At 40.7% G+C, this 16,302-nt stretch overlaps 1 protein-coding gene across 5 annotated transcripts in view; it reads left to right on the forward strand.

Moving 5' to 3' along the window:
- Positions 1 to 15,814, forward strand: part of APBA1 (amyloid beta precursor protein binding family A member 1) — a 142,375-nt gene extending 126,561 nt beyond the window's left edge. For all 5 annotated transcript variants that reach the window (XM_074994794.1, XM_074994795.1, XM_074994797.1 and 2 more), the window contains 5 exons: positions 1,751 to 1,930; positions 3,644 to 3,856; positions 10,393 to 10,512; positions 11,931 to 12,071; positions 12,488 to 15,814. In XM_074994794.1, coding sequence (XP_074850895.1) covers positions 1,751 to 1,930; positions 3,644 to 3,856; positions 10,393 to 10,512; positions 11,931 to 12,071; positions 12,488 to 12,559 — 726 coding nt within the window. In that variant the 3' untranslated portion in view covers positions 12,560 to 15,814. The remainder of the gene's footprint in view (positions 1 to 1,750; positions 1,931 to 3,643; positions 3,857 to 10,392; positions 10,513 to 11,930; positions 12,072 to 12,487) is intronic.
- Positions 15,815 to 16,302: the final 488 nt, after the last annotated feature.

Consider the following 16,302-nt stretch of genomic DNA (forward strand, 5'->3'; position numbering starts at 1 on the left):
AACTGCAAGAATGGTGAGGTGGATGCATCCCTCTGCTAATAAAAATCAGAAAAAGAAAAAGGTGATATTAATACTGGATGGCTGTTGTGACTCTTATGATTTCCTTCAGCTTTAGGAAACTGGAATATTGTTGAAGAAAGGTAAATCAGTGGCTTTCTCTGATCATGTAGTTAATGTCAATGGACTCCTGGCTGGTTATAGCCTGCTTACATGTAGATGTTAAATCATGGATGTGGAACATTGCTATACTGCTAGCCCACATTGGCCAACTGAGGACGGAGAAAGGACAGATCTCTTTATCAGGCATGGTGGCGTCACATGGCAAGAGAACAGAAGCAATTTTTCTGTTCCTCCAAGTTAGGAAGGTGATGACCAGGCTAGCTGCTACACCTTGGAACTACTTCTCAGTAATTTGTTGGCCAATCAGAATGGGGTACTCCCCTTTTGAAGTCACAAATATCACCTAATGAGGATTGATTAGGTCATATTTAGGCAGGTCATGTTCATTCCCCTCCTTCCCCCATGCATAAACATTGGCCTTGAAAGTCCTAAATATCAGGAGATCCAAAAACATGTCAGATATTAGGAGTTCTGACAGTATGTTGAAACATTTCACTGTCCTCAGTCTTGGATTCCAAGACATTTTAGCCATTCTGCAAAAGTTCTGACTTAAGAATCCAGAATAAATTGGAAAAAACACAGAGCTAGAAAAAAATTAGATCTTAATCTATCCAATGGGGTGCCAGGAGTCTTTACTTCTAATAGATAATGTTATCTCTGTTCTTGTGTATTATAATCTCATTTTCTCTTCTTCAGAAGGACAGTTAGGTAGTCCCAGAAGCATTGAAGTTTTAAAATGATCTTACTCTACCCAACAGCTAACTGGTAATCCTTACATCTTTGAATGCTTGCACGCTGGCCAAACTTCATCCTTGCTTTAAATTGCCCTGATATTTTTGGGGTATATGCTCTGCAAATCCTAGAGAGACTGCCATGTTTGAGCAAGCATTGCAAGAAGCTGTGTCACTCCGCTGCTTCTGCAGGAGCAATTAACTAACACACAATTTCTTCCAGATTATTGTGCTATGGTCTACAATGTGCCCAAACAATTTAAAGTGGTGCTTTGATTTTAGCTCAATTAAATACAGAGCAGTGGGGAATTAAATACTTACATGAAAAAGAGATAAGAGTTTTGTGTGTTTCTTTTTTAATCTATACCTAAATGAAAAATAACACAGAACACATTAGAACCTGGTCATTAGTACAGGCTGAACCTCTGTAATCCAGGATGCTCTCATCCAACAAACTCTGTAATCTGGCATGATTGTAGTTAGCCAGATGACCACTTATTATGGGTGTGGCCAAGTTTCCTGTCCCATAAAGTTTGTTTACAGACACCAGTCCTTTCTGTCAGTGTTCTGTGCTGTTATTTAGCTGTAATTTAACCCTAAATGTCTTCTAAGAGCCCAGTAAGCAGTGGAAATGTTGGTCATGTGGTAGAAATATTGACATTCTATCATCTGGCAAATTCTCTTCTGACACCGGTCAGGTCCTGAGGGTGCTGGACACGAGAGGTTCAACCTGTGTGATCATTTTTGTTTAACGACAAAAACTGGAATTGATTAAAGTGGCTGAATTAATAAAGTCTATTTACAGCATGATCATAACTCAGAAAGTGCCAGCAAACAAGACCATCAGCAATGTTACATATCTGATAGTTTCCTTTCCTTTTGTGGGGGACCTGCTGCAGGCACAGCTGATTGCACAGTCCATAGGACAAGCATTTAGCGTGGCCTACCAGGAATTCCTGAGGGCCAATGGAATAAATCCAGAAGACCTGAGCCAGAAGGAATACAGTGACCTGCTCAACACCCAAGACATGTACAACGATGACCTCATCCACTTCTCCAAGTCTGAAAACTGCAAAGATGTATGTCCCAGTCTCCTTATCATAGTAGCATTAGGCTGATCTGTCCTAAAGGCAGCTGATACTGGGAGCAATTAGAAAGCCATTAGTGTTTCCCACAAATGACTTTCATCAGGTCAGGCTAGAACACTTTCCTCCCCGGTGGGGTACCCGGTGGCCATTCTGCTTGAAGAGTGAACAGTTGAACTGTCAGTTCATCAATGTTACCATGATTTTGCCATCTGTAGTTTTGAAATATGTGGGACACTGCACATCAGTCAAAGGAATTAAAACAAGCTGTTGATTTAACAAATAACGTTTTCTGGAGACCTCTGTGTCTGTGTCTGTGTCTGTGTTTGCTTGCTTTATTACTATGGAGTTGCAATGCACAGGCTATGTAATCCAGTCTGTAGTCCAGGGGTGGCCAGCCACTTAGAGATGAAGAGCCAAAATAGCAGTAAATAGACTGCAAAGAGCCACATCTTATATATCTATTTGTATATAACGCGCTCTCTCTCTCTCTCTCTCTCTCTCTCTCTCTCTCTGAATGGTTATAGATAGATAAATATATACAGAGAGAGACAGAGAGAAATGAATATATAATACATATAATTCAATGCCTTCCCCCCTCCCCCAGAGTCAGGCCCCTCCAGCCCCGCTGCTTTAACCCAGTCCCCCACCCCTCCCCCGGAATGAGACACCCCCAGCCCCCTCCTCCTCCCTGCTCTAACCCAGTGCCAGCAACTCACCAGAGTCACTGCTGCCACCAGCACACACTTCTCCTTCCAAGTGCTAGGGCCCTGCCCGCGCGCAGCGTGGGGGTGAGCACTGCTGGCTCGCAGTTCCAAGCAGGAGCCGCATTTCATTGCTCAAGAGCCATGGATTGGCCACGCCTGCTGTCATCAGTAGCACGTCCTGTCGTAGTCCCGCCTGCACCACCTCCAATCGGGCTCTGCAGGCTGGGTGGTCAGACCTGGGGGCCAGAATAATGGCCAAAGCTGGTTGTTGGGTTGGGAAAGAGATGAGGACAGCAGTGAAACTGGAGACAGTCTCTAGACCAGAATCAGAGTCAGAGTCCATAGACAAGGCAAATCAGGACTGTAATCAGAGGCGAGAACCAGGGCAAAGCCCAAAGCGGGGCTGCAGTCCATCCATGAGTCTGGGTATCAGGAGTTGGGGGCAGAACTGGAGCAGGGTTGGAACAGGGCACGGACAGTGCAGGGGGCAGAGACCGGCAGAAGGATAGGATCAAGGGCAGGCTGGAACCCTAGGTAGTCTGTAACATTGTGAGGCAGGAGGAAGAGGGTTCCTAGCTGAGTAGTGCTATTCCACAGACTAACCTGCAGTGGAGATGACCTGTCCCTTGGGGGAGTCTCACCTGGGCCCTGCCCAGCAGCTGACTGCTGCTGTGTGTCAGAAGGTTGAGTCATTGAGGCTCTGCTGGAGGGATGAGTCACTGTTGCTGCATGAGCAGCCCTGGTCGAGCAGCAGGTTTGCCTCGCCTCTGCCCCCTACAATGTATAATGTTCTCTTGTGAGATAAAACATAATATATTGGCTGACTTCAAGTAAGAAATCAATTTGAAATCATTAACACATCTGTTAGACTGTTTTTGCCTTGGAGTGAGAAAGCAACAGAAGTTTTATATGTTGATGTCTAAGGATATGTACACAGCCTGTGTTCCATAGCTGAGCAGAATATCAGTTTCTGAGACTGTGTTTCTGTCTCCTAATTTAGGTTTACATTGAAAAGCAAAAGGGAGAAATTCTCGGTGTTGTGATTGTGGAATCTGGCTGGGGATCCATCCTGCCCACAGTTATTATAGCCAACATGATGCACGGAGGACCCGCAGAGAAGTCTGGAAAGCTGAACATAGGGGATCAGATCATGTCAATTAATGGTACAAGTTTGGTTGGCTTACCACTGTCAACATGCCAGAGTATTATAAAGGTACAGGGATTGTTCTTAATTGTTACACACTTAAAAACTATGTGGGAATAGTGGAAGACAATATAAGATATCAGTTAAAGACGTTATCTAGCAACACTCATAATTTGTGTTTTATAGGAATTTCTGTCTGATGATCTCAGAGATTTTATCTTGGCATTGGAATGAGTTCAGAAAAGGGTAACAAAAATGAGGAGGAGTTTAGAACAGCAGCCATATTAGGAAAGATTGAAAACAATGGGACTGTTCAGTTTAGAAGAGAGGAGACTAAGGGAAGATATGATAGAGGTCTGTAAGATCATGACCGGTGTGGAGAAAATAAATAAGGAAAAGTTATTTACTTCTTAACCATAACATAAGAACTAGGGGTAGCCGAGTTAGTCTGTGTCTTCAGAAGCAACAAAAAGACTGGTGGCACCTCATAGACTAACTGATATTTTGGAGCATCAGCTTTCGTGGGCAAAAATGCATCTTATGAAGCGGGTCTTTGCCTACGAAAGCTTATGTTCCAAAATATCAGTTAGTCTATAAGGTGCCACCGGTCTTCTTGTTGCATAAGAACTAGGGGGTCACCAAATTAAATGAATAGATGGCAGGCCTAAAACATACAAAAGGAACAGTCAATGTACAGTAAGTCTATGGAACTCCTTGCAAGAGGATGTTGTGAAGACCGGAACTTTAACAGAGTTAAAAAAAAAAAAAGAGCCAGATAAATTTATGGAAGATAGGTCCATCAATGGCTACTAGCCAGAATGGGTAGGAATGGTTTCCGAAGGCCGTGTTGGTCACAAGCTGGACAGGGGAGGGATCACTTGATTGACTGCTCTCCTATTCCACTGCAACATCTGTCATTGTCCGTTGTTGGAAGACATGATATTGGGCTAGATGGACCTTTGATCTGAGCTGGTATGGCTGTTCTTATGTTCTTAGAACTTTGAAAATGCTAATTCGTTTAAGCCTTATAGGCCCCTGTAAGATGGGAAGTATTAATATCCCCCATTTTACAGACAGTGGAATGAAAATGCAGAGCTTTGGCTTACCTAAATTCAAACAAGAAGTCAGGCAGAGCTATGAATCCAAGCTTGGCTCCATCCCTAGCCCCATGTGTTAACTACAAGACCATTGTTGTCACCCACACCTTACTTTTGTGTTTCAGCATTCACAAAGGTCAGAACTATTCAGAGAAAAAGGTCCAAGTCCTGAAGCCATATGTCAGTATTGAGCAAAACTTCCATAGAAGTCAATTGAAGTCTGGCTTGAGTAGGGACTGAAGAAAAGGATCTTGGAATTTGTCTCAGAGTGCTGAGACTGATAAAATAATATGTAGTAAACAGGAGAATTTATATTTTTAAACAATGAAACATTTGTCTTCTATATGAATATGGAGTTAACTCGTGGATATTTGGACATATGTATTTTTATTTTGAGTTAGCTATGCTATGGGACATTTAATTGGGACAGTTTTCCTCTAATTTGCATGAATATGTAAATGCAAAAAGTAGGCATGTCAGCTGGAAAAGAAGAACCTCTGAAATAGCTTCAATTTCTAAGAGAAAGTGTTTTAAATCATCACTGTTTCATGGAAGGAAAATGATGCATTGATTGAAAATGTCATAAGCACCACTAAACTGAAACAAATAGCTACCTTACCACTTACTGTATCATTGGCTTTATAGGTCACATACTGTAATGATACATCTTGTATAGAACTGTCCAGCAAAATGCCAGATAAAGTTGGATTTTTTGTATTCTCTGATGATCTATGGTCAGGTGATTTTCATTAAATTGTTTCAAAATAAAATTATTTTTGTCCACTAGTTCACAAAATAAATAAATGTCTGTACGCCCCTTGCAGGCTGTGTGTAGGCTGTGGTTGGTTTCTTACACTTGAACTAAAAATTGCTACAAAGACTTAGAATACGTGTTTCTGAAAGTGAAAAACTCTCCACATTACTCTGATAGCTGGACTTGTCTGAGTGCAATACAGTCAAACCTCTGTAAAAGCAGCCTGATTTCCAGGTGTGGCGGCAAATCCCATAATTTGTCTAATAAATCAACTTTCCCTTGCCTTTTATTTTGGACACCTAGAAATGTGGTGTTGTAGCTGGTTTATTTCCTTTACCCAGGTCCTCTTTAAATGTAGTTGACATATTCCAAACTCAGAACATTTCTTAATTATAGAATCATTGAACTGGAAGGAACCTTGATAGGTCATAAGTACAGTTTCCTGCACTCTTGGCAGGACCAACCAGCGTCTAGACCATCCTGACAGGTGTTTGTCTAACCTGCCCTTAAAAGTCTTCAATGATGGATATTCCATAGCTTCCCTAGGCAATTTATTCCAGTTTTTAACCACCTTGTCAGTTAGGAAGATTTTTCTAATGTCCAACCTAAATCTCCCTTGCTACAATTTAACCCCATTGCTTCTTGTCCTGTCATCAGAAATTAAGGAGAATAATTTTTCTCTCTTCTCCTTGTAGCAACCTTTTAGGTTCTTAAAAGCTGCTATCGTGTCCCATCTCAGTTTTCCAGAGTAAACAAACCCAGTTCCTTCAATCTTCCCTCATAGGTCATGTTTTCTAGACCTTGAATAATTTTGTTGCTCTTTTTTCTGGTCCTCCTCCAATTTCTCCACATCTTTCCTGAAATTTGGCACCCAGAAGTGGACACAGTACTTCAGTTGAGGCCTGATCAGCACAGAATAGAGTGAAAGAATTCTCATGTCTTGCTTACAATATTTGTGTTAATGCATCCCGGAATGATGTTTGCTTCTTTAATTTTGCAATAGTGTCATACTACTCGGTCATATTTAGCTTGTGGTCCACTGTGACTCCTAGATCTTCCTGTAGTACTCTTTACAAGGCAGTCTTTTCTCATGTTTGTGTGCAGTGATTGTTCCTTTCTAGGTGGCATACTTTGCATTTGTCCTTATTGAATTTCATCCAGTTTGTCCAGATAATTTTGAATTATGAGCCTATTCTCCAATGTACTTTCAACCCCTCCCATCTTGGTAGCACCCTCATTTATGATTAGGACAAATTCAGCCTTTGATTATGCTAGCATATTCATGACCCACTCAGGTTGACGGTCTACCCTCAAGATAGAGGAGGTTTGGAGCAGCAAAAACTGGCTGCATCCTTACCTCTAGATGTCCAAATTAGTGAGGTTTCCACCAAGATGGAAGCCTAAACAGGACCTGGTTTAGCCTTTGCTAACATAGAAGCTACTTAGAAGATCACAGCTGAAAACTTCTTTCACCTGAAAGGAAATACAGTGACAGCAAAAATAGCCTTATCGTTCATGGGGCTGAATCCCTACCCTGAAAGGCAAGGATCTGTAACTGGCATAGCGAAGTGCAATTGTTAAGGAATTCCTGTTTCACCTTCTTGAAAGCTTTTTACTGTTCTCACTTTTGTTCTGCCTATTCCCCCATCCCACAATAGTTATTTACAAAAGTGTAATTATTTGCCAGCCTGGCATATAGAATGTCTGCTTCAGTGCCCTCCTCCTCCACAAGAGTCCTTCCAAACGGATGGCTGCTGTGGTGTCTTCAGAATCTCCCCTGTGCTCCTCCAAGAGCACCGCCGCTGTCTCGTTGCTATGGAGATCTCATTCCAATGCATACTGCTGTCCCTTTTTTGTTGCCACGTTTGGCTGTTGTCATGGGGACAGTTGGGCCATTAATCTTGTCCTGCTAATGAGATGACCCATAGACTGGTGAAAAGAACTGCAGAGTTATTGGAAGCTGTTCAGACATCAGTTCTGAATTATTTGCAAAAAATGGATCTGTCTGTCTGTCTGTACATATTATGTGTGATTCAGAACAGATGTCTGAACAGCTCCAGCTAGATTGCTGTAAAGCATTGCAAACTCATGGTTCATGTCTCCTAGGAATGAAAAATTAATAACCAGCAATATGTATATTAGTGACCAAAATAGATGTTTAGAGGATGCACAAGGATCTTAGCATTGTAAAAAATTTTTAGCATTGTATGAACCAGGCTCCATTCCAGACTGGATGTTTGTGATTAATAAGAACAACCACAATTATAATAGAGAGGATTTATAACAACGTGAGCTACAAATCCTCGTACTAATCACCCATACACTAAGTGCTAACTGATGGGATTAGGAAGAAACTTCCAGTTTGGAATGACTATTCCATATCTTACATTGCTTTCATCTTTTTCTGAAGCATGTGGTGCGGGCCATGGTCAGACAGATTCTAGTGGCATGTGTTCCCAACATACAGAATATTATGAACAGACTGCAATGTTTTACAGCAAGAGATGCATTATTTCTGTGAAATTTAGAAATTGCTCACAAGGAGACCATGTTCCTTATTTTTAAAAAAGGCCATTCAAAATATATGTGTAATGCACACTTGACGTTGCAAACACACATATTTACCACAAGTAAATGCAAACTGGATACTTATGATTTTCTTGTTTCTGTGTACGTTGTCATATCGGCCAGTTGCCCTAAGGTATAGAGATGATCGCTGATTGAAGCTAGTTTTTGCATTGCAGGCAGTAAATAAAACTACCACCAAATGAATGGAACAAAGTAGAGCAAAAAATATGTGGGGGTTTTGTGTTTTGCTGAGAGCCAGCTGGCTATGGAACTGCCTCTTCTCACTTCCTAATCTCATTTGCTTTGGTTCCCAAAGCAGCATGGCCATTAACAGCCAGCCTGTGTTGGCTTCCATCCTGGGTGCAGTGTTATGCAGAGAAGGGAGAAATGAAATGCGTTGGCATTCTTTCTTTAGGGTTTGGCCTCCCACCCTGGTGGGAGTGCATACAACTGCCCTAAATATAAATAGGCAGTTCAGCACAGTTGTCAGGAAAATAGACATTCTTGGAGCAATGGGTGAGAGGAATGAATGGATCTGTACTTTAATGGAAGCTTCCATCCCCTTCCTGACAGAATAAAATTGAGAATAGCAAGTTTTTTTCTTCATTAAAGGAGGAAGGGAAATCTAAAAGGCTATTTTAAATTGCACTTGATTGTATTGGTATATTAGTAGAAAAATATATATGAACTTCATTAGCCTATGGGGGATACTAGGTTACTTAACGTTAAAAAGAACATTGGTTAGATTGTAGATCACCTTAGACTTAGCAGATTGGCTTCAGGCCTCTTCTCCATTTGTATTAGAACATAGGCATTGACTGACTTCCAGACTAAACTCATTGTTGAAGGAAAGGTGGCTGATTCTGTTCTACAGGAGATCTGTCCTCCCTCCCATCTCCCCTCAACCTTTTCGCCCTACAGAGAGGTGAACGAAGACTTCCTCTTCCTTGTTTGGCTTCTCTACTTGATTGGCAGTAGACTGCCATGCACTCTAGAGTTGCTCCAAAAGCTGTTTGCGCCACCAGAATGGCACAGGGGCTGACATACTGAGTCTTGCAAAGAGAGGCCCTACAAAATGAGCAAGAATAAAACATATGTGGAAGTGTGGGTACTTCAGTATAACTCCTTGTACAAATCAGGAAATCTTTTCAAACTATTAGTATTACCCTTAGCCCCATTGAATTCAGTGGCAAAAATTCCACTCACTTCCATGGGACCAAGATTTTAATCTGTGTAAGTAAATCAGACTCTGGGATGTTCACTAATAGGATAGCTATAGGCTTTGTAAGCATTAACATAATTTTCCTTCTTTGGTTAGGGACTGTGATTATTGGAGGTTGTCTTTGCTCATAGTATAGTGAATTGCAGATTAGGTTAATCCTGTGGTTGCTTGCATGTTCACACAATATTCTAGTGTAGAAAAATGTATGTTCCTTTCAGGGGGGCAAAAAGATAGATATTTTAACTCTGTGAGAAAGAAGATTAGGCGTGTTGATGTGTAGGAAAGAGCTGTGAGGAGTTCAAACAATATGCGAGACAGACGTGCAATCATATTCGATTTTGATAATGCTTGGTTATGGTAACCAGGACTGCAGGGTAAATGTGATACTCCTAGTTTAGAAGGGAGGAGTCTCTGGGAATTGCTTTTACAACCATTAAATAGCCACGAATTAAGTAAGCTCTGCCTTTTGCATTACAGAATCGAATGATAATAGAGGACAGCTACCTGTTTCCAACCATCTTAAGTGCACATTTTAAGATTTTATCTTCACAGCAAATGTGATGGTTTTCAATTTAATTGCACGCACCTACCTCTTGTTTTCCCCTCTGCTTTCTGTAGCACAATGTTCTTTGTTCCAAAAGAAAGGAATTGCCCACAAGAAATCTAATTTCTTGGCAGTTTAAACTGACCACATCAAAACATGGACAACTAGAGGCTGACATTGCATCATTCTCTCAGCAGACTGCCATATTGCTTGTATCTGATACTTTTTAAGAAGACTGTTTTGTAATAATGAATACCTAGCAAACTGCTTTTTCAGTATTATTTCCATGTTAGCTTTCAAACTATTGTTCTTTTTCTGTGCCAGTTTTCAGCTGCCTCAGCCCACCTGCACCCACATTTGTAATTGTGTATGTATAAATATATATATGTGTGTGTGTGTGTGTGTGTACTTTTTTTAAAGGGATTGAAAAACCAGGCTCGTGTTAAACTGAATATAGTGAGATGTCCTCCAGTAACCACTGTTTTGATCAGAAGACCTGACCTCAGATATCAGTTGGGCTTCAGTGTACAGAATGGAATCGTAAGCAGTTTTTACAGTTGTTGGGTGTTTTCTGTGATGCTTTTATAGCTGTGGAAGTTTTTGGCAAACCTTTAGAGTATAAAGTTAACAGTAGACGAAGGAGAGATATTTTAAGCTAAAAAAACCCAAAAGGTATATGGGATAGATTGTTCACAGCCTGTGTACAGTTGTGTATATGAGACACCGCAGGAATTATGAGTCTTTTTTACAATTAGAGAAAGTCAAACAACATACAATTCCAAATTCTTTAGAGACTGTGCACCTATGCAGTTTCTTGACTTTTCAAAGTGCCAGTGTCCAGAAAGTTAATACAGTCTTCCCCCCGCCTTATGAGGATAATTCGTTCCTGAAAAACCCCTCTTAGGGTGAATTCTCTTAAATCGAAAATATAATTACCATTAATTTCAATGGGAAAAAATTTTATGCGTTCCTGAGCCTTAAAATGTACACCTGTTTATGCTAAAACAACATGAAATACCGTTAAATCCGGCACAAGGGAGCAGACAAGGCAGGGCAGGGCAGAGCAAAGCAGCCTGGCCTGAGCACAGCTTAGGTTAAGTGGGGAGGGGGTGCTGCCAGGGGCTGGCTGTGTGGGGGAGCTAGGCAGGCGCAGGGGGCCCCCGGCTGGCAAAGGGCAATACCTCTCTTGTGCGGGGCTGCACAGTGGAGAGGCCCCGCCGGTGGCAGCCGAGGCGGCAGCGGTGGGTGAGTTAGGCGCTAAATGGGAGGGAGCGCCACAGATGGCGAGCAGTGCCCGAGGCACAGCTGTGCAGGGCGGGTGGTGGCGGCCCCCTAGTCACGCGGGGCGGCGGTGAGTGGCAGCAGCGGGGGGGTGGGATGGGCTGCACGCCCAGCATCCACATATCGCAGAGGGGTGTGATCTACTGTCGGGACTCAGATGAGTCTACCTCCCTGTACCAGACTGCCGCCCTCTCACAGGGCGCAACCACCCCCCTGCATGGCCTCTCTGTCAAGACCAACACAGCCAACTCCATTCCTTCAGTGCTTGCCTAGCAGAGCTGCCAGCCTTCAAATCGGTCCTCATAAATGTGAAGAAATGCCTCGTAAGCTGAAGTAGGGGTATTAAATTAAACTCCTCATAAAGTCGAATTCTCGTAACTCGAATGGGTGTATCTTGGGGTATGCCTGTACTAGGAATTTTCAATAGCCAGCTTATTTTGTTTTTGTTTTTTTATGTGCCAAAGAAAGAAGGTGTTCATTATGTTCTATATGCCTAGTGCTGACTTGATAGCAGTTTTCCAAGTAATTCCGTTTTGTCCTGATCTGTGTTTCACTGTATTTAAAAAATAAAGAACTCTATGAAGCTTTGAAGACTTACGTATTTGCATGTAGCGTTTATTATTTGTGAGCAAACCTCCATCTGCTTAGTGTTGATAACTTTGCCCTCTCCCTTCAAGATCTGTAGCCTTATGAGAGGAGGTATAGCAGAACGAGGAGGAGTACGAGTGGGACATCGGATCATTGAAATCAATGGACAGAGCGTTGTAGCAACACCCCATGAGAAGATTGTTCACATTCTCTCAAATGCTGTTGGTGAGGTAGGAGCTGCATAGATGATATCACACATTTCAGCATCATTGCCTCTTGCTGCCTACTACCATCCAAATATAAATACTGGAAATGGGACTAGAATTAAACAAGGATTATTGTTATATTTTCATAGTTTTTGATAGAACCCCTACTTGAGAGGTGCTGAGTGCTCACAGTTCCTGTTAATGTCAGCGAGGTTTGCAAAAACTCAACATCTCTCAGCATTGCACTGTGATAAATTTTAAGATGGGCATGAAAGTTCACTGGTTTTATCCTTCCCCTGTACTGGAGCTGCTTTTTTCTCCTTGTCTCAGGCCACTTTCTCCTTTACACATACATGTGCTCTAAGCATGAAAGCTTTTATTTTTATTTCTAAAGTGTTGCATATGAGAAGCATTGACTGACTTGTTTTGTTTCCACCCAGATTCATATGAAGACCATGCCAGCGGCCATGTACAGATTGTTGACTGCACAGGAGCAGCCAGTTTACATCTAAGGCCGATACCTCACCTTCACAACATGCATGGAGGATGTTTTGCCTCATTAGTGGTTGTGTTTCTAGTACTGCATTTCTTTGTCTGCAGAATCTCTCTCTCTCTAACATTTTGCTGTGTGCAGGAAAAATGTTTCCAGGAGACTTTTTTGTTGCATCTTTTTACAAGTTAAGCTTTATGTAATTCCTCACAGAATAGAAAAAGAACAGTTGTTCACAATTAGCTTAACGAGGACTCGTTGCACTTCTTCAGACGCCATAGCTCGACAGCACAAAAACATTTAAGTATTACTAAATTAGAAAGCTTGCGTTGCAAACAGATCAAACCATAGGGTAAAGTTCTCCTCTTGGAGTCCACAGAGAAGATTTTGATGCCATTGCACCATTCTCTCTGTGTGTGCTGACACAGCAGAGAGTTCAACATACACAGGGAAAGCAAAGAACCAAGGGGACAGTTTTTGCCTGAAAGGAATTGTTAAATGCCTCTGAAGAGTGATTTAATGAGCAAGTGATGTGGTAAAACCCATCATTCAAATGCACGTCTTTTAATTGTCTTTAAGGTTTATTCTTCAGAATTGTGTAACCTTAAAGGGGATTTGTGTGTTGCTGAAATGTGCAAGAGTTTCACTGTCTTCACTATAGAATACTAGGGGGGATACTTTCACCATTGGGTTGCCCTCCCCCCCCAAATATCTTCATTTATAGATGCAGGATGTTTTTATATCTCCCTTTCTACTTCAGAGGTGAGAAAACATTAAGTGGACTATAAATATCCAGCAAGAATTATGTTGTGGCGACTTGTGCTGAAAATCTAAATTTTCAACGCTTTTAAATACACAATTTCTCATTGGTGTGTTGGGTGTGCGTGTGTGCGCGTGCATGTATTTAAAACTATGTGCTTGAAATTTGAACAAAAATAGGTTCAAATAGGTTCTACAGTTTTGTTACTCTGAGCCAGTATTAACATACCTTTGGTCCAAAGACTATTTAGTTTTAATGACTTTTTTTTTTTAATTTTGTAGCTCATGAGGTGGATAACAGTGGGGGGAGGTGGGATGGGAGTGAGGAGAAATTAATTTATTTGTAATATATATACATAGATATAAAGTTAATCCATGCTTTGCCATTTGTAGAACATTAAAAGGGTATTTATGTACTTGTACAATGAAGAATGAGGGTTCAAAAATGTTTTGGGTAGTGTGATGCATGATGTCAAGGATTTACTTGGGCTATATATAAATTTTAGAAAGTGGATAGACGAGAAGAAGACAGTAATAGCGGTAAAGACTCTCCTTGCTCCAGAAGGAGAGAGCTCTCTCTTCCATATACAGCTGTTATGTTCCATTCGTGCTATGTACTCACATTTAAGGTCATATAGAACCATAAATTTAGACCAGTCAGATGCCTTTAAATTTATTAAAAGCAACATCTTTTGCTGCATCTCATTATGACACAAAGATTTAAAGTGATGAAAACATAGCTGTGCTAGGGGAATTGTGCAGTTTTTATCATGACTCCAAATGCAACAATTGCAGAATTTCCCCCCCTGGACTAATATGGGAGCAGGACAAAATAAAAAACTCTCACCTCTCTGTTTTTTGGGGGGTAGGGAAGTGATGGCCATTAACAGCAACTTCTCATTTAATGAGGGATGGACTGTGCAATATAAGCACTCTGGCTGTAGACTGGACATACATTTGGAGTTGTCTGCAGAGACTCCATAGGTTACATATGTGTGCATTTCTGTTAATAAGTGAGCTATGAAAACTCTCTGCCTTTATCTGATCACTTAGTCCCATCTATGTTCAGGCCTGATTTTTGCTTCCAAAATAGTGGGCTGAGTGCAGAGACAGAATATAAACTTTTTATTCCAACTAGTTGTAAATAATGGAAATATTAGAGGGAGATAGTGGAATGCTGAGTAAGCTGTTGTAGTAAATTAATAGTTTATGGTGTAAGAGAATGATATGAGTCCTTGGTATTCAACAGTTCTTATTACATAATCAAATCCCAATCTCTGGAATAGCAAATTTTCCACTGTCATGGTGGTGGTATAGATTAGTATTTATTTGGACATCAGACGGATGCCAATAGATTGTGAATGACTCATTAGTAGAGTTTTTAATGTCAGGCATCTAGGTCTACAAAGGTCATAGGAACAATTTTTTTCATACCTTCCCATATGTATAGTAATATTGTAAATATGATATATACCATGTATAATTTAGACAATTATATACAGTGCAGCCTTTCCATAAGTTGCCTGAGGGAAAAGCTAATCTTGATGACATGGTTACCACACTGTTGGTTCTCAGCTTTGTTAACTCCCATATTAATTTTCTTTTTGTGGCTTTAGCCAACTCCCATTGAGGAATCTTTCCATCAACTTCAGTGGAAGATAGATGAAGCCCTCAGTACACGAATATAGGACTATAACAGTGATAGTCTTAGAAACTAAGGGTCCTATCATACAGATGTGTGCTTATCTTCAGGCACCTGAATGACCCATTGACTTAATTGGGACAGCATATGAGAATAATAAAATACAGCAGGATTTGGGACAACTGAAAAATGTGAATTTTTCTATTACAACAGACATATTGTGTTTTCTGAACAGAGCGATAGAGTAAGCACTCTTAGTGTAAACAGTCTGACAAGTTTAGTCTGAAAAGGGAGAGTGGTTCAGAAATACAGTGAATTCAAAAGGGAGAGTTGACACCACTAGTCTGTTGTTTTTTTTTCATTGATGTTTAAAAGATGTTAGAGCAGCTGTTTATGTTTGTTTTTTAGATGAGTGAAATTCTCTAGAGAGCAAAAGGAATAACCTACCATTTTTACATTTCATCTCTTCTGTGAAGGTCCTGCAATGCTGTCCCTTCACTGTTTAGTACAATATTACTAACTTTTCAGTGTTTACATTAAGGATGAATTGTCCTTTTAGTTTTTATTCGTAGGTTCCACACTTGTCAGTCCCTTTATAATTTAAAGTTTGGTTGTATTTCTTGACTGCACATTTTTTTAAATTTTTCTAAATGAACCTGTTTATGAAGATGGTGGTGTGGGTGAGATTTCTTGTATATATATATAGCACGGTACTTAGAAAATGAAGTTTTACTATTGTTCTGTAAAGAGGGTGAATAGAAATTATTGTAAAGCGTTGGGAAAAGTATAGTATTGTATTTGTAACAATATTGTTCTTTGTAAACACTAAACTCAATCTCTATATATAAATATAAATATATATATAAATATATGTGAGCCTGGAATGTTGATACTTGCACATCTGTTGAATGTAATTCCTCTGACGTTTTTGGTCACAGGTCTCTGACCCTCTGTCTGTAACACAGCTCCAATGGTTTGACTGATTTTTTTTTTTTTTTGCCAGCTGTTTTGTTGTGATGTATTTACTGTGCTACATTACTTTATGTAATGGAGCACTAATGTTGGTAAGATTTGCAACAATAAAAAACCAAAACCAAAACAAATTGGGCATGGATGAGAGTTTGCTGATGTGATCACCAGTATTGAATGAACACTCCTGGAGGGTAGTACTTGATCCCCACCCCAAGCATGTATTTAAAACCTAAGTCCCTTGTATAGGCAGCACTGGAAGGTGGATTACTCATGCTCACAGGAGAATCCAGTTAATTCAGCTAGTTCCCCACATTGAAGGGCTACAGTGCCATGGTAGCCTTTTAAATGTAGACAAGTCCTGAGTCATCTTAGAACTTTTGATGTGCCACAAA

This window comes from Carettochelys insculpta, chromosome 5 (assembly GCF_033958435.1).
Source record: "Carettochelys insculpta isolate YL-2023 chromosome 5, ASM3395843v1, whole genome shotgun sequence".
Taxonomy (NCBI): Eukaryota; Metazoa; Chordata; order Testudines; family Carettochelyidae; genus Carettochelys; species Carettochelys insculpta.